This window comes from Podarcis vaucheri, assembly GCF_965113315.1.
Source record: "Podarcis vaucheri genome assembly, chromosome: 16".
In the NCBI taxonomy this organism is placed as follows: domain Eukaryota; kingdom Metazoa; phylum Chordata; class Lepidosauria; order Squamata; family Lacertidae; genus Podarcis; species Podarcis vaucheri.
This window is the reverse complement of record NC_138754.1, coordinates 32,381,046-32,406,044: the sequence shown is the minus strand read 5'-3', so window position 1 is coordinate 32,406,044 and position 24,999 is coordinate 32,381,046. Positions and strand designations below refer to the sequence as shown.

Below are 24,999 nucleotides of genomic sequence, written 5' to 3'. Positions count from 1 at the left end.
AAGGTAGTGGGCGGTAGCTTCCCGTTTCACCTCAGGCGGCAAAACGGGATGGACGGCCCCTGGCTATAGTCATTCACTAAGCAGAAACTTATTCAACCAGCTAGTTAGGAGAGCAGAGGCCAGTACAGTCATACCTTGGGTTACAGACGCTTCAGGTTGCTTTTTTTTTTGGGTTACAGACACGCCGAAACCGGTTAATTCAGGGTTTTGGCAGTCGCACATGTGCAGAAGCACTAAATCGTGCTTTGCGCATGTGCAGAAGCGCAGAAGCGCAACCCACCATGTGCAATCACGCGCTGCAGGTTGTGAAAGCTGCTGGTTGCGAACATGCCTCCCGCACGGATCATGTTCGCAACCAGAGCGTCCACTGTACAGTGGTGCCTCGCAAGACAAAATTAATCCGTTCCGTGAGTCTCTTCGTCCTGCGGTTTTTTCGTCTTGCGAAGCACGGCTATTAGCGGCTTAGCGGCTATTAGCGGCTTTAAGAAAAAGGAAACAAACTCGCAAGAACTCGCAAGACGTTTCGTCTTGCGAAGCAAGCCCATAGGGAAATTCGTCTTGCGGAACGACTCAAAAAACGGAAAACTCTTTCATCTTGCGCGTTTTTCGTCTTGCGAGGCATTCGTCTTGCGAGGTACCACTGTACTTAAAACATCTGAGGGAAGCAGGGGGGCTCAGGGGGAGCAAGGGGAGCCACACAGTTGTACCATCCATCATCTTGCCCCCACGACATCTGCAACCTGAAGCCATTGCTTTGAATTGCCTAACGTCAGGGCTGGCCCTGCATTTAAATACATATGTTCATTGCTCAGTTCATGTATGGAAAACAGATGAGTCAACTGGCCTCCTGTTCAGTTTCCAGTGATTTAATACTATGACTGCACATGCTGTGTGAATTTTATCTATATGCTACAAAAACTCTGAGCCTGCACAGTTATTGGGCATTGTGTCATATTACCCCCCTCCGTCTTTCTTTGGAGCTGAATATTACGTCTGAGTATGAATATATTTATGCTGCACTTTTAGTATGCAAGAACTGAACACAAACAAATTTGATTAGCCCCAAATTGCGATGCTTGAAAGTAGTCACTGGAGTGTAGATTTTTAAAACTGAAGCAACATGCTGCTCATTTTTGGCTCTATGTATAGGTGTTTATTTTGTTTTTGTTTCGTTTCTGTAATGTGAGGAAATTGCAATGTTTATCTGCTGGAAAGATCTCAAAAGAAGTTGCTTGTCTGTAAATACATTTGCTAGATTTACAGTCCTATTAAAACATGGCCTTTATCTAAAATTACTTTCTTTACGCTGGTACATACAAATAATGGGAGCATAGCTTTAACTCATACACCGCAGGAAGCTGGGGCAATATTTGCTTAGGCAACACAAAAACGCAAGCAGATGGATGTAACACACACACACACACACACACAGAGAGAGAGAGAGAGAGAGAGAGAGAGAGAGAGAGAGACCCTGCCTTCAATGAAACAACAATATTTGTAGTGGCTCATTTTCCAGTTCTATATGTATCTGACTCAATGTCAAAAGAAATACCTCCTTTCTTTTTTTTAAATATAAGCACCATTATAGCACCGTATTTAATTCAAGGGAATTTCACAGTCATGGGCTATGAATCCATTTGTTTCAACAAACCACAGTTACAATTAGCTACAGCTTAGGGTTCAGGTGGGACGCGGGTGGCGCTGTGGGTAAAACCTCAGCGCCTAGGACTTGCCGATCGCATGGTCGGCGGTTCGAATCCCCGCGGCGGGGTGCGCTCCCGTCGTTCGGTCCCAGCGCCTGCCAACCTAGCAGTTCGAAAGCACCCCTGGGTGCAAGTAGATAAATAGGGACCGCTTACCAGCGGGAAGGTAAACAGCGTTTCCGTGTGCTGCGCTGGCTCGCCAGATGCAGCTTGTCACGCTGGCCACGTGACCCGGAAGTGTCTGCGGACAGCGCTGGCTCCCGGCCTCTCGAGTGAGATGAGCGCACAACCCTAGAGTCTGTCAAGACTGGCCCGTACGGGCAGGGGTACCTTTACCTAGGGTTCAGGTGTGACACTAAACTGTGGTTATTAAAAAATGGGAGCAAAATCTGATTTCCTTGTGGCCACACTGGAGGAGGAGGAAAGGAGAGGAACTGTTTGTTATGACCTCCAAGCTGGTACATAGTGTAACAAATTGGAGAGGCAATCCTTTTTAAATGTTCTTAGTTATTTCCACCGCTGGATCTTCAGATAGCTCTTGATTTAGAAAAAAAACCCAAACAGTTCAAATCTCTGCTCAGCTATGAAGCTCACAAATGACCTTGGGTCTGAATCTCTGAGAATAAAATAGGCTGGAAAGAGGGAGAGAGAACCCACAGAAGTGCTTTAAGCTCCTAGAAGAGAGGCGGGGCAATTTAAAGTAATTAAAAGGAAGAAGAAATAACTGCAGTTTGTGATTAAATTGTGCGCTGATTTAGTTACCTCTGGTAGACTAGCTTCTTTTTAAAAATGAAATCTCAGTGGCATCCTTGCAGGCTTGGCAACCGGGTAAATGGAATTACAGCCCCGCGTATAACTCTACAATTTTCATGTGTGTCGGGGAGTTTCTGAAATTTCACAGCCCCACAATACTAGGTCATCTTTATTTTGGCTGTAAATGTTTTTCATAATAAGAATAATAGTAATAATAATAATAATAATAATAATAATAATAATAATAATAATAATAATATATTATTATTTATACCCTCCACCCATCTGTCTGGGTTTCCCTAGCTACTCTGGGCTGCTCCCAACAAAATATAAAAAACACGATAAAACATCAAACATTAAAAACCTCCCCTAAACAGGGCTGCCTTCAGATGTCTTCTAAAAGTCAGATAGTCGTTTGTCTCCTTGACATCTGATGGGAGGGCATTCCACAGGGCGGGCACCACGGCTGAGAAGGCCTACTGGCGGAGTAAGGCGAGTGCGGGGGTGTGGTGTGGTGCGTACCGGGTGTCAGCTGTGAGGGTGGGTGACATTGCCATGCCACCCCCCGCTCACTGTACAGTGCCCCCGGATGCTCACCGCACAGGCAGCACCCCCAGACGGTCGGCTAGCCCCGCCCCCACACCGCTCCAGGTGCCGGGACAGGTAGCTCTGCCCCTGAGAAGGCCCTCTGCCTGGTTCCCTGTAATTTCACTTCTCGCAGTGAGGGAACCAGCAGAAGACCTTCAGAGGAGGACCTCAGTGTCCCGGCTGAATGATGGGGGTGGAGATGCTCCTTCACTCATTCTTTCAGTTTAAACTGTCTTGAACACTGGCCAAATACACTGACCAAACCAATTCATGGAATCACAGAATTGTAGCGAATGTCCTCGTTTCTCAATATGTTAAAACAATACTGTGCTTCAGAAATAATCAGACAAGTGGGGGGATATATTAAGACAGCTATTCTTGCTCTGAGGGAACTTGTAGCTAGGTTTACACTCTTGGAACATCCTGCTTTTAAGAGCTCCGAGGGGTGGTTTTTTTTTGGGGGGGGGGGACTTCTGCTTGCATAGTGTTCTGCCATCAGCTTTGCATAAAGATGCGTTTCCCAGAGGGGTTACAGAGCTCACACACAGTCACTTCTAGTTAGTTTTGAAAGGCTGGCATAGGTCACTCGCTAGAAGATGAAACTATGATGCAATATCCATGTAGACAGTTGCTGCTGGGAGCAATCTGGACGAGACGCGCTGTCACATGGTACTTTGCAAGGCTTTGACTTACACGTAATTAAGAGAGAGAAAACAAATCAGCTTGCAGGGCCAGCCCTACCGTTAGGTATATGGCAGGCAAGCAGCTTAGGCTGTAGGTGCTGGGGATCAAGGAGTAACAGCAATGTGTGAGGATGACAGCGCTGGGTGTACCATTTGGCTTGCTGTGCTAAGCCAGGTGTGGGGAACCTCTAGGCCATCCAGATGTTGCTGAGATACAGCTCCCATCAGCCCCAGAAAATATGGCCACTTGCATAAATAACGGCTGGAGGAAAGAGAGTTGCCTGAATCACTTTGCCGCAGTTGTTGTTGTTGTTGTTTAGTCATTTAGTCGTGTCCGACTCTTCATGACCCCATGGACCAGAGCACGCCAGGCACTCCTGTCTTCCACTGCCTCTCACAGTTTGGTCAAACTCATGCTGGTAGCTTTGAGAACACTGTCCAACCATCTCGTCCTCTGTCGTCCCCTTCTCCTTGTGCCCTCCATCTTTCCCAACATCAGTGTCTTTTCCAGGGAGTCTTCTCTTCTCATGAGGTGGCCAAAGTATTGGAGCCTCAGCTTCAGGATCTGTCCTTCCAGTGAGCACTCAGGGCTGATTTCCTTGAGAATGGATAGGTTTGATCTTCTTGCAGTCCATGGGAGTCTCCAGAGTCTCCTACAGCACCATAATTCAAAAGCATCAATTCTTCGACGATCAGCCTTCTTTATGGTCCAGCTTTCACTTCCATACATCACTACTGGGAAAACCATAGCTTTAACTATATGGACCTTTGCTGGCAAGGTGATGTCTCTACTTTTTAAGATGCTGTCTAGTGCTCACCAAAACCACCACCGGAAGCATGAAGCAAAGGAAGAATCCTATGTGCATAAGCAAAGGCTGTTCATAAGATAAATTACACCACGGTTTTATAGCCTCAGAAAGCCAATTTGAGTATCTGCTCCTATTGGCATGCTTTCTCCAAGCCCTGCTGCACCCACCATAGTCTGAAATAACAGCCAACCTGATGCCATTGCTTATGTCCAACAGCAAAGAGGAAGGCTTAGTGGGAAACCTTGCAACTATTCATTCCATATAAATATATGTGTACACACACATGCACACATATAATGAAGCTATTTCCAGAAGCTTGGCACAGATGCGACAAAACTGGACAGCTTGGGAGTATATTTATCCAAGGAAAAAAACTTTCCAGAAGCTTTCAAGCAAATGAAACATAAGGACAGAGCGAAAGTCAATCTCTAGCATATTCCAGACTTGAATAGGACGAGATGGGTTTAAAAAATTCTTGCAGACCCGCTGGCTCTTGCCAGCTCTTCCTAGCTAAAGATGGATCCTTTCAAGGATACTTCGTCAATACAATAACAGCTGGCGGAGCAAACTATTATCTGCTGCATGGGTTACAGTTGTCCTACACCAGATCAGTCCCAGGGTCTGAGGGCACCTTGTTGAAGCTAAGTGGGTTGGGCTGTGGTCAGAAGTAGGATGGGAGACCACGACAAAACCCCATATTATTGGATTGGGATCCATGATGGGAGACAGGTGGGGATTAAGGGTGCCTTTCGAGTGGAAGCATAGACTGTGGAACAAAAATGTCTTCAGTTGTTTCTGGAAAGTACAAACAGTAAGCACCTATCTTGATGGGCAACATCAAAAAAACAAAGATCATGGCCACTGGTCCCATCACCTCCTGGCAAATAGAAGGGGAAGAAATGGAGGCAGTGAGAGATTTTACTTTCTTGGGCTCCATGGTCACTGCAGATGGTGACAGCAACCACGAAATTAAAAGACGTCTGCTTCTTGGGAGAAAAGCAACAGCATCTTAAAAAGCAGAGACATCACCTTGCCAACAAAGGTCCGTATAGTTAAAGCTATGGTTTTCCCAGCAGTGATGTATGGAAGTGAAAGCTGGACCATAAAGAAGGCTGATCGCCGAAGAATGGATGCTTTTGAATTATGGTGCTGGAGGAGACTCTTGAGAGTCCCATGGACTGCAAGAAGATCAAACCTCTCCATTCTGAAGGAAATCAGCCCTGAGTGCTCACTGGAAGGACAGATCCTGGAGCTGAGACTCCAAGACTTTGGCCACCTCATGAGAAGAGAAGTCTCTCTGGAAAAGACCCTGATGTTGGGAAAGATGGAGGGCACAAGGAGAAGGGGACGACAGAGGACGAGATGGTTGGACAGTGTTCTCGAAGCTACCGGCATGAGTTTGACCAAACTGCGGGAGGCAGTGGAAGACAGGAGTGCCTGGCGTGCTCTGGTCCATGGGGTCACGAAGAGTCAGACACGACTAAACGACTAAACAACAACATCTCGACGGGAATGCTGTTCCACGGAACAGGAGCAGGCACACTGAAAGCCCCGCTCCGAGTAAATTTGGGTGGTTGGGATTAATTCACCTTCAACCAATCCTGGAGGGAGGAGCAAGAAGGAAGGAACAGTCAACTCTGCTGGTTTCAATGCATCACCCCCTCTCTCCCTCTACCATTAGGCAGAGTGAAATGGCTGCCTCAGGCTGCTAAATCTGAGTGTCATGAAAAGACCGCCAATTAGCCTTTATTATTGGGGGAAAGGAGAAGCTTGTGAGCTTTACTTTTTCCCTTCATGCGACTTAAATTCAATCACTGGCCTTGGATAATGGGCCACATTGAAAGCACATGGCTTCCCCCGTATAATCCTGGGAACTGCCGCTTGTCAAGGGTGCTGGGAACTGTAGCTCCATGTGGTAAACCACAGATCCCAGGATTCTCTGGGGTGGGAAGCCATGTGCTTTATTGTGGATGCAAATGCACGCACCTTGATTTGGCGGTGGGGGACATTTGCTGCTCCACTTCAGGGGACAAAACCCTTTGCGCTGACGTTGCCTACCCCTTTCTACCCACAACAGCCAGTTCCTTTGGAGACAGGATATAAAATGTGCCACCTTCATCCCCTCCTGAAGGAAGGTCTCAGAGGCAGGGATACACACATCCTGTCTCCCTTGTCAGCCCTCTGCTTCTCTGAAACCATCCAAGGGCGATAAAAGAGGCAGAAATGTCAAGGCTAATTACAGATCTAACATGCAAACTCACTTGCCAAAGACCCAGTTTCAGCTGCATCACGGAACAGTTACAACAGTGATGGGTGGGTGGGGAGCAAATCGCCTTGCATCCATCCTCATCCTAATCTGCTTCCTCTCCATCACCACAAACACAGGGGTTGTTGTTGCTTTTCCAAAACACAGTCTAGTTCTAAAGTGCTGTGCTCTTGCCTTTTCTCCCTTCCTTTCTTTTTTAAATTGGCTCAGACTGTTTGCACTTCTGTCATTCCCTTTGGGAAAAACCCGATTCCACTGACTAATAACGCCTTCGCAGAAAATAAACTGGAGTGTGGGGAAGGGGAAGGTCACAAAGATTACAATGGAAACACGCAAAGGAGATCTCAAGCCGTTCTCTCTCCCTCTCTCTTTGAATCTCATGGAAGGTCAATGGAAAACGCGAGGTCAGCATAATTCTCTCTCCGGAACTGAGGCTGCAAAGAGAATCCAGTCAACCAGAAATCAGCAGAGAGCACGCAGCCGACTGGACAGGGGAGTTCTTCTGGGATTAAATAAGAAGGTGATGGAAGGGCAAGCCATTGCTACCAGATAAGTCCCGGTCCTCAGCTCCCTGGTCTGAAGATGTGGCTCTGTCTTCCTCTGTCTCAGAGGACTTTGGTGTAGAAGACCTAACCCATTTGTCCTGCCTGAACCCACCTTTCTGTGCATCCAGACATCTAGGCCTCTCCTTGTCCTACAACCTGATTAAGCCTTGCTGCAATGCAGAGCACGAAGAAACTCAGATATATAAGCTAATCACCAAATGGCACCTTAAACCAGGATTACGGTCGCCACAACAGAATGTCTAAGTGCCTTTCCCCCTTCCCCAGGAGAAGTTGTTTTTTATATTTCATTTTTATACCGCTTTCTATTTTAAAATCTCAAAGCGGTTTACAACACATTAAAACATCAAATAAAAACAATCCAGAATAAAACAAATTTAAGCTTAAAAGAAAATATTCCAGATCCTTCTCTAGGTGACATTTTGCTTTTCCCATATTTATTTACCTACTTAAGTTTACATAGCTGCCCCATAGCAGAAGTAATCTAGGAAGGCAGCGCAGTGTAGTGGTTAAAGTGTCGGACTAGGACCTGGGAGATCAGGGTCCCAATCCCCACTATGTCATGAAACTCACTGGGTGACCTTGGAGTCAGTCACAGCCTCTTAACCGGCCTCACTGAGTTTACACAAGTTCATTGATCTTGGCTTGCAAATAGCCACTTGCCTGAAGGCAGGGTGGTATAGTTAGAGTGTCAGACTAGGACCTGGGAGATCAAGGTTCAAATTCCCCCTCAGTCATGATGCTCACTGGGTGACCTTGGGCCAGTCACAACCTCTTAACCAACCTCACAGGACCATTGTAGGGATTTTCTGAGGACGGGGTGAACCATGTGCCCCCTAGGGGAAAAGGTGGGATATAAATGCAGAGAATAAGCTCTTCTTATGTGGATTTAGTTGTTATGAAGACATTTCACCAAATGGATGCTGCCAGGATTGCTGTAGCATAACAGCGAAATTTTACATATGTAAAGTGATATTATAATATCACTTTGATATGCCGCATGTCTTAATGAAATAATAGTAACAATATAAGTAAACAATAATAAGTCAACAGCAGATTTGGGGTGAAAGCCAGTTAATTTTTCAGTTCTTTAAATCCCATGTTCTGACTATTAGATCTGCCCCGCTCATCTTGTTCTACAGTGCCAGAGATGTAACTTGGCACACAAAATCTGCCAGCGCAGAATGAGATGAATTAATGTTTAAAGACAACAGCATTAGAGCATTAAATTTTCAAACAATGGCTCAGGGAAGACTCGTTCCAAGTCACACTGCTGTGTAAGACCTGTGTGTAAAAACAAAACAGCTGAGTCCAACAGCTCTGCTTGATTCTTGGCATGAATGCAATGGCTATATGATGACAAACCTTTATTTTATTTTTAAGGGAAGGAGGAAATGGGTGAAAAAATGGGAGGAGATTCCTGCAGAGGAACCACTCTGGCAAAATAAACTTGCTCCTGCCATACAGGAAAAGGCACATGCATCTGTATAAACAGGTAACCAAATGATAAGGGATTTACTGCAGAGGGGAAATTATATTTTGCAACCTCAAGGCTACACTGCTATGCTGCTTTCTGCCTTGAAAGTAGACCTTAATGACTGTTCAAAAGCAACAGCGGTTGTGAAAACACAGCCAGACTCCTCAAGAGGAAAGGTATCTCTGAGAATATCTTACCAATCCTCATTTATCTTGTGCGGGACCATATAATCTTCCAAGCTACTTATTGAGATTTAGGAAGCTCTAAGCAGCTGAAGCCCAGTATACCTAAGAAGCAATCTCCTTTCCCAGAAGACATTTTTAATGAGCCAAATCTCTGAGATTCTTCTGTATCTCATCTCTCTAGAAAAACAGGCCACTTTCTAGAATTGTCTCCAAATGTTCTCCACCATTTTTGTGTGTGTGTGGTGGTCACATTCCAACCCCTCTCCTGGTCAATTTAGCTCGGCTTCCCATGTTCCCAGAGTGGCCAGTCAATGAAATCATAACAAACCAGAGCACCCTAGGTAAAGGGTAAAGGGACCCCTGACCATTAGGTCTAGTCGTGACCGACTCTGGGGTTGCGGCGCTCATCTCGCTTTATTGGCCGAGGGAGCCGGCGTACAGCTTCCGGGTCATGTGGCCAGCATGACTAAGCTGCTTCTGGCGAACCAGAGCAGTGCACGGAAACGCCATTTACCTTCTCGCTGGAGCGGTACCTATTTATCTACTTGCACTTTGATGTGCTTTCAAACTGCTAGGTTGGCAGGAGCAGGGATCGAGGAACAGGAGCTCACCCCGTCGCGGGAATTCGAACCGCCAACCTTCTGATCAGAAAGTCCTAGGCTCTGTGGTTTAACCCACAGTGCCACCCGCGTCCCAACCAGAGCACCCTATCCCTGTCCAAAAAAGATACTGATCTTTAAAGACCATGGTGGGGAGCCTGTGGCCTTCCAGATGTTCTTAGACTACAACTCCCAGCATTCCTGATCATTGGCCATGGTGACTAGAGCTGATGGCTGGTGGATTCCAACGCCTGGAAGGCCAACGTTTTGCCATTCCCATTGTAAGGAAGGTCTTGAATTTGCCAACCATTTGTAGTAAGCACGAAAACAATAGACACTGAAGTCATCCAGAGCGGAGTTCCCCAATTATGAAATTCACAGAGTACAAAATGGTATTTCTTCCTGGGCAAGTGGTGGTGTTTCCCTCCCCCACCCCCACCCCCCGAAATGAACAACACAACCTTCCTACTTTTATCACCTTAACGTTTAAAATCATGGGGCAAGAAATAAGGCTTGTCAGAAGCCACCCTGCAAGGCCTGAATGGAAAAAGATCCATCTGGAGTCCTAAAGCTTGCAATCATTGCCTTAATACGTAATTCAGAAGAGCTTAGAGCTCCAAAGAAACATTCTCTAAAGAGCAGGACGTTCAGGAGGAGGAAGCAAATCGGTGCTGACGAACTCTGCCAAATGCAGAAATGACTAATAATAACAATAACAAGCAATTGGTGCGAAGCATGGAACACAGCTGCTATGGGGTGGGGTTGTATTTTCTCACAGTGATTTCCGAAATATCCTTAAAGTTGGTATAAGAGGTGTTGGGCCCATCCATACCTTACCTTAATGCAGATTATAAACCCCTTCTGCCTCTCCTCCAAGTACTGCTGACCCACATTTTCTCCACCCTAAAACCAGAGATTCCCTATGCTTTGAAAATCTAACTAGGAGAACTACATTGTTTACATGATCACAATCCACATTAAGCCAAGGTATGGACAGGCTCATTTATAGCCACTCAGCATATTATAGAGCTGCCCTTTTAAACACCTGCACAATTTTGTTTTGTTTTCAAAAATGTTTTATTTAGATATTGAAAGAAAACCGCAATATAGGAACAGTAACAACAGGGACCTACATGGGTCATTCCATGCCAAATCACCTGATTTTAATACTCAACCGTGCTCTCACAATGCAGATTTTCTTCAATATTTTTAAATGAGAGAACCTCAAATTAATTTTTAAAGATTTTTTGGTCCAAGAGAATTTTTGAAATTTTTGTGCGATTTAGGTTAATGCAATTTCTGCGTCAGTTTAGAAAAAACCTCCTGTTCCACTTATTTTTCAACCAATTGGGCTATAAAGTATAAAAATGGTATTAAGTGCCACAGAAAAGGGTCACTGACTGGAAACAATCCCATGGTTTGTTCAAGGCACATTTGGAAGTTCAATCTATGCCATGCGTTCTAAACTATGGTTAGCTGAAACCACATTTGGACTCTGAACTGAGCCAAAGTCAACATCTGCCCAGCTTTTTAAAACTCTCCCTCATATTACAAAGACTTTTTTGTGTGTGAATTAAGCCATTCTTAATTTGTTGTTGCTCTTTGCGATAATAAATAGTGACAAATATCTTGAGGCTATATTCTGAAGACAGCTTTCTTTGCTGTGAAGACTGGCTTGTGATGTTTGGATCTTCTTGTTAACAAAGCAACTCTCTAATTCAATTTAGAGAGCCTAACATAATTACGGGTACTCCTAATTAGTTCAAAGGGAACAGCAACCACTGTAAGAACTTGTCCACCAGAAACTGGATTGAAATGGCAATTTCACTGTATTATAAGGGCAACCTAAGAGAGCAGCAGAGATGCCTTGTCAGATCGAATCATATGTGAGCAGACACAATCCACATCCAACAAGCTGCACAGCCACACTTAGGAAAACGATCCATCATCACTAAATGATTCACTCAAAAAAAGATGTGCGGCCTGATCCTGCCATATTAAGGTCTACATATATACAACTCATCTCTAGGACAAGGGAGGGGTATCTTCACATAGCAGCCCACTGGAAAATTTAATGTAAGGTCACGGGAGTGGAGGCGGTCTTCAGCATCTTAAGTCTCTCTCAGCACGAAGGAGCAGAAATCTACAAAAATGAGTGTTCCTCCATGCCAGCAACAGAAATTCAGCTTTCATGGGAACCAAATTATTATTATAATATCATATCATAGTATTTATTATTTTGACAACGTAATAATCATAAATAAATAAGAATAAAAATGTGCACCCCAACCCCGAGACTTTTCCATTACTATTCCACGTAGAGAGGGCACATTTGGCCCCTGGGGCCACAGGTTCCCAACCCTGTGTTAAAACTAGCAGCCCAGTCCCAAACCAGAAACCTGTGACAGTATTAAAGGGGGGGGGGGAGAGAGGGTGTTGGCATCTCTCCTCCCCATCCTTCTGAAGCTGCCCCACCACTAGAGGTCTGAACTACAAGAACTATAAGTATCCTTGTTCCAGGCTTGCTGAGAGCCAGTGTGGTGTAGTGGTTAAGAGCGGTAGACTCGTAATCTGGTGAACCGGGTTCGCGTCTCCGCTCCTCCACCTGCAGCTGCTGGGTGACCTTGGGCCAGTCACACTTCTCTGAAGTCTCTCAGCCCCACTCACCTCACAGAGTGTTTGTTGTGGGGGAGGAAGGGAAAGGAGAACGTTAGCCGCCTTGAGACTCAATAGGGTAGTGATGAAGTGGGATATCAAATCCAAACTGGGTAACTCCTCTTGAGGGAACACTCTGTGGCCCAACCGTGTACCGTTCACCAAGTCGCTCCCACCCTGGCAAGGAAATGCTTTCAGCCAGTTTGAGCATTTTCATTTAAATTGCTGCTATTTATAAATGGAATATGCTTGATATAGTCCAACGCACACAGTCCCGACATTCCACAGAAGACCTCTTCAGCTGCACCCCAAGAGATGGGACGGCTTATATGGAGCTAATATTGGCCACAGCTCAGTTCTACTGGAGCAGCTATTTTGGATTGCAAAAGATTCTTCTGGCTGAGTTTGTTAGCAGAACAAGAAGAGGATTTGCTGGCTGCCTAGGTCACACATATGTTCACTGGACAGAGAGCTGGAGTCAACATCAGGAATAGCTTTCCTAAATATAGTCATTTCAATTTCTTGTCAAGCGAGGTGTATGAACAATACTTAAATGCGACTCGGAAATTCACAAAAATCAGCCTTTCCGCTAATGAAGTGATGGTGATTCATTTAAAGAAATGGTTTGACACAATAAGGTTCATCATACTTCAGCGCAGCTAGAATATGGAAGGGAAACAATTGTGTGTTTGCAAAGAAATCAATGACTACTTGTATATGATGGAGGAGACTGAGAAAACAAACCATTTATGGGTTCTGTCTGTGAAGAAAAGCGAAGAAAACTCTTATTTCATCGATATGATGGAGCCAAGTAAATGAACTAGACTTTATTTATTAATTTCTGACACTTATCAGACACCTATTTATAAAAACAATCTCTTAAATATTGTGGTACGCATTTAAAACACAACCCTATATAGTAAAAATGCATATCAAAACTTGAAAATCGAAATCAGCATGCCTTAATGGCACTAGACCTTTAAAGCACATTCTTTCCCTCAAAGAATTCTGGCTAAAATGGACGCTTGGGTTGCGAATGTGATCCGTGCGGGAAGCACGTTCGCAACCCGCAGTGTTCGCAACCTGCAGAGCCTCATCTGCGCACCCCTGACTGCTTTAAATGTATAATGCAGATGGCACCAGTGTCCCCCTCACAGCCAACCCATAGTTTTCCAGTTTCCAGGAGTCTGGGATTAAAACCAAGACATGCTCTGCCACTGAGCCTAACGCCTCCAATATTCATCCATTATGATAGGCTGTGACCCCAGCTCACACCGGCTGCTTAACTGTTGGCAAGGTTTTCTTGTTTCTTAAAAACAAATCAAATGGTAATCGTAGAAAGTCATCTTGGGAATTTATATTCGGCACGGCAACTCCCTACCATGTCATTTTAATAAACACACTTCAAGGCCTTGAACTCTCAGCTTGGCTGAGCTACGCCCAGGACAAGAGCAGCTGTCAGAGAGAAGCCACATGCTCTGGTCATTCAGCTCTAAGTAAAGCAGCATAGTTCATCAATCTACTCTAGCGTCTTACCTTGGAGATTTATTGGCCAACGTCAAAGGCTCCACCAGCACCACAGGCTGCATTCAGAGGAGAGCCAAGAACCAGAAATGGGAACCAGAGGAACGAAAGCAAGAAACAGGGCACGGGAATTGTCAGGATCCCACCCAACCCAGAAGCGACTCTTCTGAGAAAGAGCTTGAGGGCCTACGGAGAACCCCAGTACTATTTATTAAATTTGTATCCTGACCTTTCTCCTAAAGGAGCCCAGGTCAGTAAACATCAAAATGTTAAGAAGAAGAGTTTGGATTTGATATCCCGCTTTATCACTACCCGAAGGAGTTAAAACAATACAATAAAATGGTACCTCTGGTTGCAGACATTATCTGTTCCGGGGTGCCAGTGGCACCCCGAAAAGTCTGTAATCAGAGCAGTGCTTCTGCGCATGTGCGAAGCGCAACAGAGCATTTCTGCGCATGCGTGAACCGTGCAGAACACTTCTGCGCGTGTGGCAAAACCCGGAAGTAAACACTTTCGGGTTTGCTGCGTTCTTAACCCGAAAAATCGAACATGAAGTGCTCGCAAGAAGAGGTATGACTATACAATATAATACAAAAAAACACTCAAAAACAGGAAATATTTAACTACCATTGCAGGGGACCTTTGCTGAATGTGATTTACTTGTGGACAAACTACAGACGAATACACGTTACATGCAAATTTAGGGCAATGGCTCTGTGACAGCAAAGCTGCCTGGATGCAGAATGTCCCAAGTTCAATCCCAGGCATCTCTGTTTAAACGAAATAAGTGACAATTAATAAGAAAGACCGCCACCTGAGATTCAGGAGAGCTGCCGCTAATCAAACTGGTCAATGTTATGACATCGATGGGTAAATAATTTGACTTGGTATAAAGCAGTTTCCTATCTTGGCCATGTGGAAGGGCATTGGAGGATAACGTGGCACTAGATTAAGCGTTTGGGGAACGTCCCTTTTAAATCCCACTACCAGCTAATTGCAATCTCTCGGCTGCACTTAAAAGAGCAGAGAAGCCACCTAAGCCAGCTTCTTAGCCTCTCAGCGGCAGTCAGCTTCCCTAGTAGATGTTACACAGTCTTTAACTTAAAGTGACATCTACACCATGTTTGAACAAAACAGCTTTAATTAAGCTCTAGTCTTCCAGCGGACCGAATTAGACCCACCACCTGGCATTCCACTCAAAGCAATCCCATTTGAGAGCGCACTGTGGTCAAAGTCGGCTTTCCAAACGCGAGCTGCCGAAGCCTTCGGTATTTCCAGATCAGAGAATAGCCAAGCGGCGCAGGTTGCCAGCTGAATGGATAAGGTTATAAACAACAATCCATAATGAAGCCTGACCAGATTAAGAGTAAAAGAGCTTATCGATTAAGCAGCGTAATGGAAGAAAGCTACCTTCGTTTCAAAGTGGGACTTGGCCCAATTAATTAAAAAAAATACATATAGGAAATTAAGCAATATTTTAGAAGAAACTAAGCTTTTTGAGTCTCTAATCAATGCCACAAATTGAGTGAGCTGCACCTCTATGCTCCTAGATTATGTTTAGCATGAAGTGTGTCTGAAGATTGACTGGGGGGGGGGAGAGAAAATATTAAGGAGTGAAAGCTCCCCCGCACAATTTGCAATCCACCAAAGTGAATATAGGATACCTACAAAGTATTCTGACTTGCAAGTTGTTCAACACCTCTCCCGTCTAGTATAGTTCTTCATTATTACAAAGCTAAAAATATAGACATAACCTACAAATGGGAAGCTTTTAATTAACACTGCATATGATTTTTATTGACTTAGCTGAAAGTAAACATTACTGGCAAATTTAGGTGAGCCGCTCAATAGCAAAAGCTTTTCTCTGTATGCAGGATGTCCCAGGTTCAATATTGCATGTCTCTAATTACAAATAAAGACATATACTGTAGTCCTGGCAGCTCTTTCTTATACCAGGAAATCAGCTTTCAGGAAGACATTTGGGATTGCAGTTGTAGTACAGGGCTAAACTGTGTCCTGCTGTTTCTCTGTTCTAAATTGTTCCGAGCTTCTTCCCTGCCTCCCACCGGAGGGGCAAAGCTACAAGAAAGAGCAAGAGGTGTGCAAGGAAAGGGTTAATCAACTCCTCATGTTTCTACATTCGGACTCCCTTCTGCCACAAAAATGGGTTGTTGTTGTTTTTTTAAAAAAATCTAATTTTGCCTTAGGGTTCCAGTGGGATCTTTGACTACTTCCCTTTGAATAGCTCATCTCGCTTTATTGGCCGAGGGAGCCGGCGTACAGCTTCCAGGTCATGTGGCCAGCATGTCAAAGCCGCTTCTGGAAACACTGTTTACCTTCCCGCTGGAGCGGTACCTATTTATCTACTTGAACTGTGACGTGCTTTCGAACTGCTAGGTTGGCAGGAGCTGGGACCGAGCAACAGGAGCTCACCCCGTCGCGGGGATTCAAACCGCCAACCTTCTAATCAGCAAGTCCTAGGCTCTGTGGTTTAACCCACAGCGCCACCCGCGTCCCTTATTGCAATAAGTACATAGCGATAAATCAACAAACAAACATGAGCAGGGTCCCGCTTGACAAACATGCCCCTAACTTCCTCATGTATTTCAAGCAAATCGTGTAGTTGGATCCATGCCCTTAAGGTTTCAGATAGAGATCTTCTTTAATCAAAAACAAAATGGCGTCTCTGAGGCGTGTGGGGGGCTTGGAGATCTGCAGAATACATCTAAGGTTGCCTAGAGATTGCTTAGTTGTCAAGACAGAGGGAAATTAATGGAAGACTTTGACCCGCTACCAATTGCTCATCCAGGTGTATGAAACCGTGGCCTCTGAGCCTTTTTTTAAAAAGAGGGAAAAAAAAATATAAAATCACTTTATTTATTTCAAACATTTATACACTGCTTAATTTACAACCATCTCCAAGAGTTGGACAGAAGACTCAGTACCTTAGAACTGTTTAAAACAAAAAAATCAGAAATGAATTTAAAAGCCTGCTGTAGTAAAAAATGAAGGCGAGGGCTTTGGCTGGCTTTGAAGTTCAACTGTCTAGAGACTTCAACTAGAAGGGAGTTGAGTTCCACAAAATTGGGCCCACAATACTGAACACAAATTAACGTGATGCAGAGGCACAACAGGGGTGTTCACACATTATATTCAAGTTCAGGCTGTAAATATTTGCACTCATAAATTTATCTGCATGTAACATTCAGCGAGCAGAGTGCCTGTATGTACAACAGCGGCATCTGAGTACACCTGCGAGATCACCTTAACCAAATATATACCCTCTCGATCGCTTCATTCTGCAGAACCGGCACTATTGAAGGCGCCACATAAAACTCGTTCCACATCTGTAAGAAATCGATCTTTCGCTGCAATAGCATTCACACTTTGAAACTCTCTGCCCATTGATATCAGGCAGGCAGCTTCGCTGTAGTCTTTTGCAGCGCCTGCCAAAAACATTTTTGTTTAGACGAGCCTACCTAGGTATCTAGAATGCTGATGCGTTTTTTTAAAGCATATTGCTGGTTTTCATTTTTCTGGGTGTTTTAATGGTTTTTACTCATCGTTGTATTGTTTTATTCTTTTTGTAAACCACTTCGGTTGTTTTTTCAAAAAAACAATCAAGTGGTATATCAATTTTATGAAATAAATAGTTGCTCTGTATAACTCAACAAGCATACACACTTCACACAAACCCTCCTACACTGAGAGAAAGAGAGAGAGAGAGAGAGAGAGAGAGAGAGAGAGAGAGAGAGACACTGCGTCTGCGTGCTGATGCATTAACCTGCAGGTTACCCCATAAAAGCCCTAAACGGCCTCGGTCCTGTATACCTGAAGGAGCATCTCCACTCCCATCGTTCAGCCCGGACACTGAGATCCAGCGCCGAGGGCCTTCTGGCGGTTCCCTCGCTGCAAGAAACCATGTTACGGGGAACCAGGCAGAGGGTCTTCTCGGTAGTGGCACCCACCCTGTGGAACACCCTCCCTTCAGATGTGAAGGAAATAAGCAGCTATCCTATCTTTAAAAGACATCTGAAGGGAAGTTTTTAATACTTAACGCTGTACTGTTTTTAACACTTGATTGGGAGCCGCCCAGAGTGGCTGGGGAAACTCAGGCAGATGGGCGGGGTATAAATAAATTATTATTATTATTATTATTATTATTATTATTATTATTATTATTATTATATCAGGAATATTGCTGCTCACTCGTGCCTTTGCTGCTCACTCGTGCCTTTGCACCATGGGATATTATGCACCCTGGACCTCTTTTTTGCATCCCCCTCCCCTTTCCATTCCTTGAAGGTGTCCAATAAAAAATGTGTGTCCCCTTCTAACACAGTCATGAAGGATTTAAATTTTAGAGCATCTTTGGACCAGTGCTTAAGGAGACAGAAACTGTGGGTTACGGTATGTTTTGTGCTCTGTGCTATCCAGAGCTGATGTGCCGTACGGATTCAGTGCACGTGCTGCAAAGTGGAATGCGTCTTGGCTATGAAGAGATCTCAGCCTATCCTTCTGTGATATTAGGATCATAAAAGGTAGCTCACTGTAAAGGGCAGGTGAGTAGCCGGCAGCCCAGAGGCCACCTGAGGCATTCCACCTAGTTCAACCAGGCCACACAAGCCGCAAAGGGAAGATGGAACAGAATAATTGGATCAATAAAGGTAGGTGTGTGTGTGTATGAGAGTGCGTGCATTTATTTAACAAAATGTATACACCACTTACGTAATTGTAGTAAAGTGGTACCTCGGGTTAAGAACTTAATTCGTTCTGGAGGTCTGTTCTTAACCTGAAACTGTTTTAAACCTGAAGCACCACTTTAGCTAATGGGGCCTTCTGCTGCTGCTGTGCTGCCGCTGCACGATTTCTGTTCTCATCCTGAAGCAAAGTTCTTAACCCGAGGTACTATTTCTGGGTTAGCGGAGTCTGTAACCTGAAGCGTATGTAACCCGAGGTACCACTGTAAAACCTCGAAGCTAAGTGCTGCAGACCCCCTGTTTTTCAAAAGCTAAGCCATGGACCCCCTACTTTTGAAAAAAATTGATATTTCTACTGTAGTTTTTGTTACGTGAATGAGACCACGGTCCCTGGAACTCCAACTGTGAACTACTGCTCTAAGCAGTTTACAAGCGATATTAAAATTATCAATTAAAAACATGTTTAAAACTAGGGATAATTAAAATTAAGTGTTTTTTTTAAAAAAAAGGATTAAAAATGCCAACATGTCTGGATAGTCTTGCCTAAACAAAAATGTTTCAAGCAGGTATCAAAAAAAGTCCAGTGAAGGCACTTTCCAGATGTCAATAGGCAAGGAGCTTCAAAGTGCAGGTGCTGTTGCCATATTTCAAACAGTGAAAAGTCCGGATTGAAAACTTGACCTTTTTTTTGGAAAGCTGTTGATCTTTTTTACAATTGTGGTTAGTGATCTCCCAAATTGCAATTCTCAACAGTTGGCATTCAGAGATGAGGCATACTGCCCCCAACAGTGGAACTGAGGCCTTATCCTCCATTAATTTGTCTAAACCATTTTTGCATTGGCTCCCAGTGTGTTTCCGAGCACAGTTCAAAGTGTTCACGCTGACCTTTAAAGCCCTAAACAGCCTCGGCCCAGTAGACCAGAAGGAGCGCCTCCACCCCCATCGTTCAGCCCTGGCAGTTCCCTTACCGCGAAAAGTGAGGTTACAGAGAACCAGGCAGAGGGCCTTCTCGGTAGTGGCACCCGCCCTGTAGAACGCCCTCCCATCAGATGTCAAGGAAATAAACAACTATCTGACATTTAGAAGACATCTGAAGGCAGCCCTGTTTAGGGAAGTTCTTAATGTTTTATCATGTTTTTAATATTCTGTTGGGAGCTGCCCAGAATGGCTGAGGAAAACCCAGCCAGAAGGGTGGGGTATGTATGTATGTATGTATGTATAAATAAATAAATTATATGATTATTATTGTTTAAAGCCATCCATGCATCAGATATATATGCTAGCCGCCAAATGGCGCCTTAAACCTAGGTTACAGTAGTTACAATGGAATGTCTAGGCAACATTTTTTTACCATCAAATTATATTATTATTATTATTATTATTATTATTATTATTATTATTTTCATTTCATTTAATTTCTCTACCACTTTATACTTTAAAGGGAAGAAAATCAAAGCAGTTTACAGTTCATTAAAACATCGAATAAAACGATCTAGAATAAAACAAGCTTCAAGGAAAATATTTCAGATCCTCTTCTAGATGACATTTCGCTTTCCCCATATTTATTTACCTACTTCATTTATATAGCTGCCCCATAGCAGAAGTAATCTAGGAAGGCAGGGTGGTGTAGTGGTTAAAGTGTCGGACTAGGACCTGGGAGATCAGGGTTCCAATCCCCACAATATCATGAACCTCACTGAGTGACCTTGGAGTCACAGTCTCTTAGCCTCCCTCACTGAGTTTAAACAAGTTCATTGAGCTTGGCTTGCAAATAGCCACTTGCCTGAGACAAATAAGCATTGCCTGCAATCACCTAGCAATGGTAAATAGGAAGATGATAGATCCATTTAGCCTTCATCATCCATAGTCAAATGTTGTAGCGAGAGGGTCTAAGGCAGGCATAGGCAAACTGGACCCTCCAGATGTTTTGGGACTACAACTCCCATGATCCCTAGCTAACAGGACCAGTGGTCAGGGCTGATGGGAATTGTAGTCCCAAAACATCTGAAGGGCTGAGTTTGCCTATGCCTGATTTAAGGAATAGGGAAGTTGAGCTACAACATTCAGAATCAGAACCAAACTGCAGACAGTTGAATAGGATTTCCTTGTGTTAAACAAAATAAATCAAACAGAATTTTAAAATAAGAGCTTTGTGGTGGTGAAATTATCCCACTGCCTTTGTACTGACTGCCCAGAACATTGTAAAGCAGAAACAAGCTTCCTTCTTTGTTAGTGAATGGTTGGACTGCCTCCTGCATATTTCTCCTTATATTTCTGCAAGTGAAGGAACTAGAGACTTAGGTGTCCTGTTGTGGTTTTTGCATGAAAGCTGAACAAACAAGGATAGGACTGGAATATCACTGATATCCCACAGGGCCCTTTATGGCTTCATTCCTGCCCTCCTATATCACAAATGCCAAATATAGACAAATATTAAATATTGCTAATTTGAACTACATGTTCAAAGTGAAAATCAAGTCCCCAGAACAAACAGTCACAGCTGAAACATTTCTGGTTCAACACTGCTTTTGGGTCATGCACCACACAAATGGCCACCTGGGATTTGAAGGGCTCTCGTCATAATAATAATAATAATTTATTATTTATACCCCGCCCATCTGGCTGGGCTTCCCCAGCCACTCTGGGCAGCTTCCAAAAGAATATTAAAATACTATAATACATCAAGCATTATAATACATAGGTCACCATTGCTCCCAATAGTTTTTTACTCAGTTTCAATATCGCTCTTATACCAAGGTTTTCTGAATCACGGAGACTCCTCTTCCAGAAAATATCTGTTTTTTTGTTTCTATTTAGCGAAACTGTTTTTTCTACGCTGGCTTTCAGCCAAAGCTTCCAGAGCCATTAGCATATGTATAATTTTCAAAAGCTCATTAAATCTGAAATATTAATTAAAGCAAGCACCAACAATAAAGACAAAAATAAATAAATAGCAAAACACCAAGGTAGGCATTCAAAGCCAAGAGCTGATAAACATCTTCACCTAGTGTTGAAAAGACACTAGGGTCCACTGCAGCTAGCTGTCTTTGTGTAGAGCATTTCACAACTGAGGTGCTGCCACTAAAAAGGCCCTTTATCCACTGAGCACTCTTGAAGGCGGCGGCATCTTCCCCTGCTCTGGTGTCCCCCAGATATTGGTGTCCATCTACCTTGATCACTAGCCATGCCGATTGGGGCTGACGGAAGCTATATCCCAAAGCGTCTGGAGGAGCACAAAGCTGGGGAACGCTAGTAGAGCCCTGGAAGCAGAACCTACCAAACTGGCCATCTCATATGGGAAACAGAATTCTTTCAGGTAGCCTAGGAATACTCTCTTCGAAAATCAGACCTACACCTACAATACGTCAACTTTTCCAATGTCTTGTGCCATGGTAAGCTTGGATGCACTGCCTATAATTAGAAAGGGGTCAAGTCTGCAAAATAGGTGGGGCTGGGGGGGGGAAGAGTCAGTAGAAGAGAAGAGAAGAGGAAAGCAAGTCTTTAACCACCAGCTATGTCTATGTCTCATCCAGGAAGTATAGCCAGAGTTTTCAAATGCAGTTTTCAATCAATGTGCCATTCAAAGCAAATAAATAAATAAATAAATAAATAAAAATGCAATTTGTCCCAGATACAAACACACTAAAGCAACAACCACAGAACCATTTGACTAGGGCAACACAACCGACGTTGATCTCTCATGCAAACATCCCATTTTACCATCAAGGTACAACAATGACTCCAAGGACATGAACCCTTGGTTGGGTGTCAACACACGTACACAGCATTTTTGCAGCCAAGCTAGACCCACATTTGATACTACATCCCCATAAATACCTTCCCTTGAGCTCAGATCCAGTGAAAATAAGACCGCATGCTAACAGCTAATCAGCAGAGAATAATGTGTGTGTTTTTTCTAAACATCTCAATAAACATTTGGATTCTTTTACCATTCAGAGAGCTACAAGACCCAACAAACAGTTCAGAGCACAAACTATATCTTTGCTGGAATCAAAGTTATATAGAGGTTTTCTTTAATAGGCAAGTAATTGCAATTACTTTAACAATCCCCTCCTTTACATGCAAAATTTAAAATGAGGAGAAAACTAAAAGAAAGCTACTGGAAATCTCCAAGCTAAAGCATTTGGGGGGGGTGTATGAAGGCAAATGCTTTTAAATCTCTCCCCCTTTCCTTTTAAATGAGGGAATGAACCCCATTAAGATGTGCACATTAAATATTGGAGTTTCCAGCACAAGCAGAAGCTCAATGGTGCTGCCTCCGAAGGATTTTCTCCAGGCAGCCTTCACCATCCTCCCAAAACCAACAAGACATTTGCTGCAAAAAAGCCCCAGAGGCCAATTCTCTCTTTCGCTCCACACAGCCAGCTTAAGGGGGGGGGGGGACAGTGCAGGCGAGCTGAATCTGCCTATATAAAAAACAAGAGGCTTGATTTGGGTTGGCTAATTGCAGCAAAAAAAAAGCGCCTTTTGCACTTCTCAGGATGATGCTCACTCAAAACATACATCAACTCCCCCCCTCCTTTTTCCCCTCCCCTTTTGCGCACAGGAGCAGAGCGCGGGGGGAGAGGGAGGGAGACAGAAAAAGAAGACAGCATTTAATTGGCGCCTCCAATGTACACAGACAAGCAGCCGCAAAAGTCTGATAGGGCTGATTTGCCATGAAATGGTGGTTCCTTAGGAGTCGAGGATCTTTTTTCTTTTTTAAAGGCTGCTGGAGCGAGAGGATGTGAATTAAATAACCAGGAAAATCTCTGCAAAGTAGGAAGCGTCCCCCTCCACCCCACCCAACGCCACGGCCGCCGCAATCGCCACCCCCAAGGGGGGGGGGAAGAGATCTGGGCACCTCGAAAGCATCATCACCAACGCAGGGGCCTCTCCAATGGATCAAAGCAACTCTCCTGCCTCCTCCATAGCAACCCAGTCCCCGAAAGGTACCTAGCCACAAACCAGGCCTTATTCCTATCCCCCCCCCCGCACTCCCCGCTTCCTGACAGAAGCTCGTATTGTCGGCGATATCCTTTTAAACTTACGTGAAGACGAAGAACAAAGTAGTAGATCCCACTAATAAGGCTGCTGCTGTGGAGACCGGGATGTATTTGGTAGGTTTAAATCTCTTTCCAACGCTACTGGGCATCCTGTAAGTTACACATCACTAGGTATAAAATCCCAAAGAGTCCGAGAGGCACCGGCGAGTCGCCAGAGAAGAGAGGGAGAGGGAGAGGGGGTCGGGGGGAGAGAAAGAGAGAGACACACACGAGAGAGAGAGAAAGAGAGAGAGAGCGAGGTGAAGCCCTGGCGATGCGGAGACGAGGCAGGGGAGGGGGGAAAGGGGGTAGGGAGGAAGAAAAAAAAGAGGGAATGAGACAGAAAAGAAGGGGAGTGAGTGAGAGAAAAAGAGGGATTGGGAACAGCTGACCTCTCCAGCACAGGAAATCCCACCCACACAACAGGCCTGCCCACTCGGCTGATGTCAACGAGCCCCTTAAGGTAGAACTGCGGAGAGCGCAATTGGAGAGGGAGGACGCGCGCCCGCCAGCGCGCAGGGAGAGAGGCGTTAAAGGGGCCAGGAAAGCGCCGCCGAGGAAAGGCAGTCCCTCGCCTCCCTGCCCTCAAAGGAGCTGCATTTGGTCCCTAGCTACCTGGCGGGGCTTTAAGGCCTCCGACCGCCACGGAGGGTCTCTCCCGCCAGCTTAAAAAATAAATGGAGAGGTTTTCATGCTTGCGATAACAGAGCAGCGCGCTTCCAAGCTGGCGGCGTCTCCTGCGTGCGCGCAGCATCATCGCGCCTGGAGAGCCCGCCGCGAAAGATGGACCCCGCTAGGAAGGGAGTGTAGTGCAAGAGATGCCTCCTTTAAAATGTGTTTGTTTTTTCAGTGGAGGGGGTGATCTTCAAGTTTTGGAGGTCACCTTGTAATGCAGAAGTTGTTCGGATCGGGGCTTCGGCTGCGCCAGGGGTTTTTCCTTCCTAGGAATAATAACCTCCAGTTTGTTTATGGCGTTGAGGTTCCGCCCCAGAGCAGCCTAGTGTTGGGTCAAGCCAAAGGCCTATCATCCTGCTGTCACAGGTGCCCCTCCGATGCTTCCTGGAAGCTCACAAGCAAGACCTGAGGACAACAGTCTCTCCATCCTTTCAGTTCCCAACAACTGGTATATACTGCCTCCTACGGTGGAGGTAGAACATAGCCTGTCTATGAGGCAGCTGCCTCAGGCGGCTGAATCCACCAGGTGGCACCTTCTGGGTATCCGTAAGATCTTGCAGGGCTCTTGCAAGATCTTGCTGTAAGCCGCCACTTCTCTGGTGCAACTGTGGCTGCCTCCGCCCCTGAAACGAGGAGAAGTGGCTGCAATGGTAGCTTCCAGGTTCTGGTGAGATATTGCCTAATGCTGCCCTGCGAATCATGATGTGTGTTCATGCTATGCAAAAATCACAATGTGGGGAAAACCCCTTGAAGCCAGAGACGCGTCTCTTGATT

General features: G+C 44.8%; 1 protein-coding gene and 1 pseudogene across 2 annotated transcripts in view; both read right to left on the bottom strand.

Annotated features, from left to right (window-relative positions):
- The window catches only part of ZDHHC8 (zDHHC palmitoyltransferase 8), a 125,603-nt gene extending 101,937 nt beyond the window's left edge, over window positions 1-23,666 (bottom strand). The window contains exon 1 of the mRNA XM_082203136.1: window positions 23,557-23,666. Within this exon, the coding sequence (XP_082059262.1) occupies window positions 23,557-23,660 (104 nt within the window). The 5' untranslated portion in view covers window positions 23,661-23,666. The remainder of the gene's footprint in view (window positions 1-23,556) is intronic.
- LOC309521092 (serine/threonine-protein phosphatase 2A activator pseudogene) overlaps window positions 1-23,695 on the bottom strand; it is a 47,657-nt pseudogene extending 23,962 nt beyond the window's left edge. Inside the window, exon 1 of the transcript XR_014224631.1 lies at window positions 23,557-23,695. The product of XR_014224631.1 is annotated as a serine/threonine-protein phosphatase 2A activator pseudogene (transcript). The remainder of the gene's footprint in view (window positions 1-23,556) is intronic.
- Between the last annotated feature and the right edge of the window lie 1,304 nt (window positions 23,696-24,999).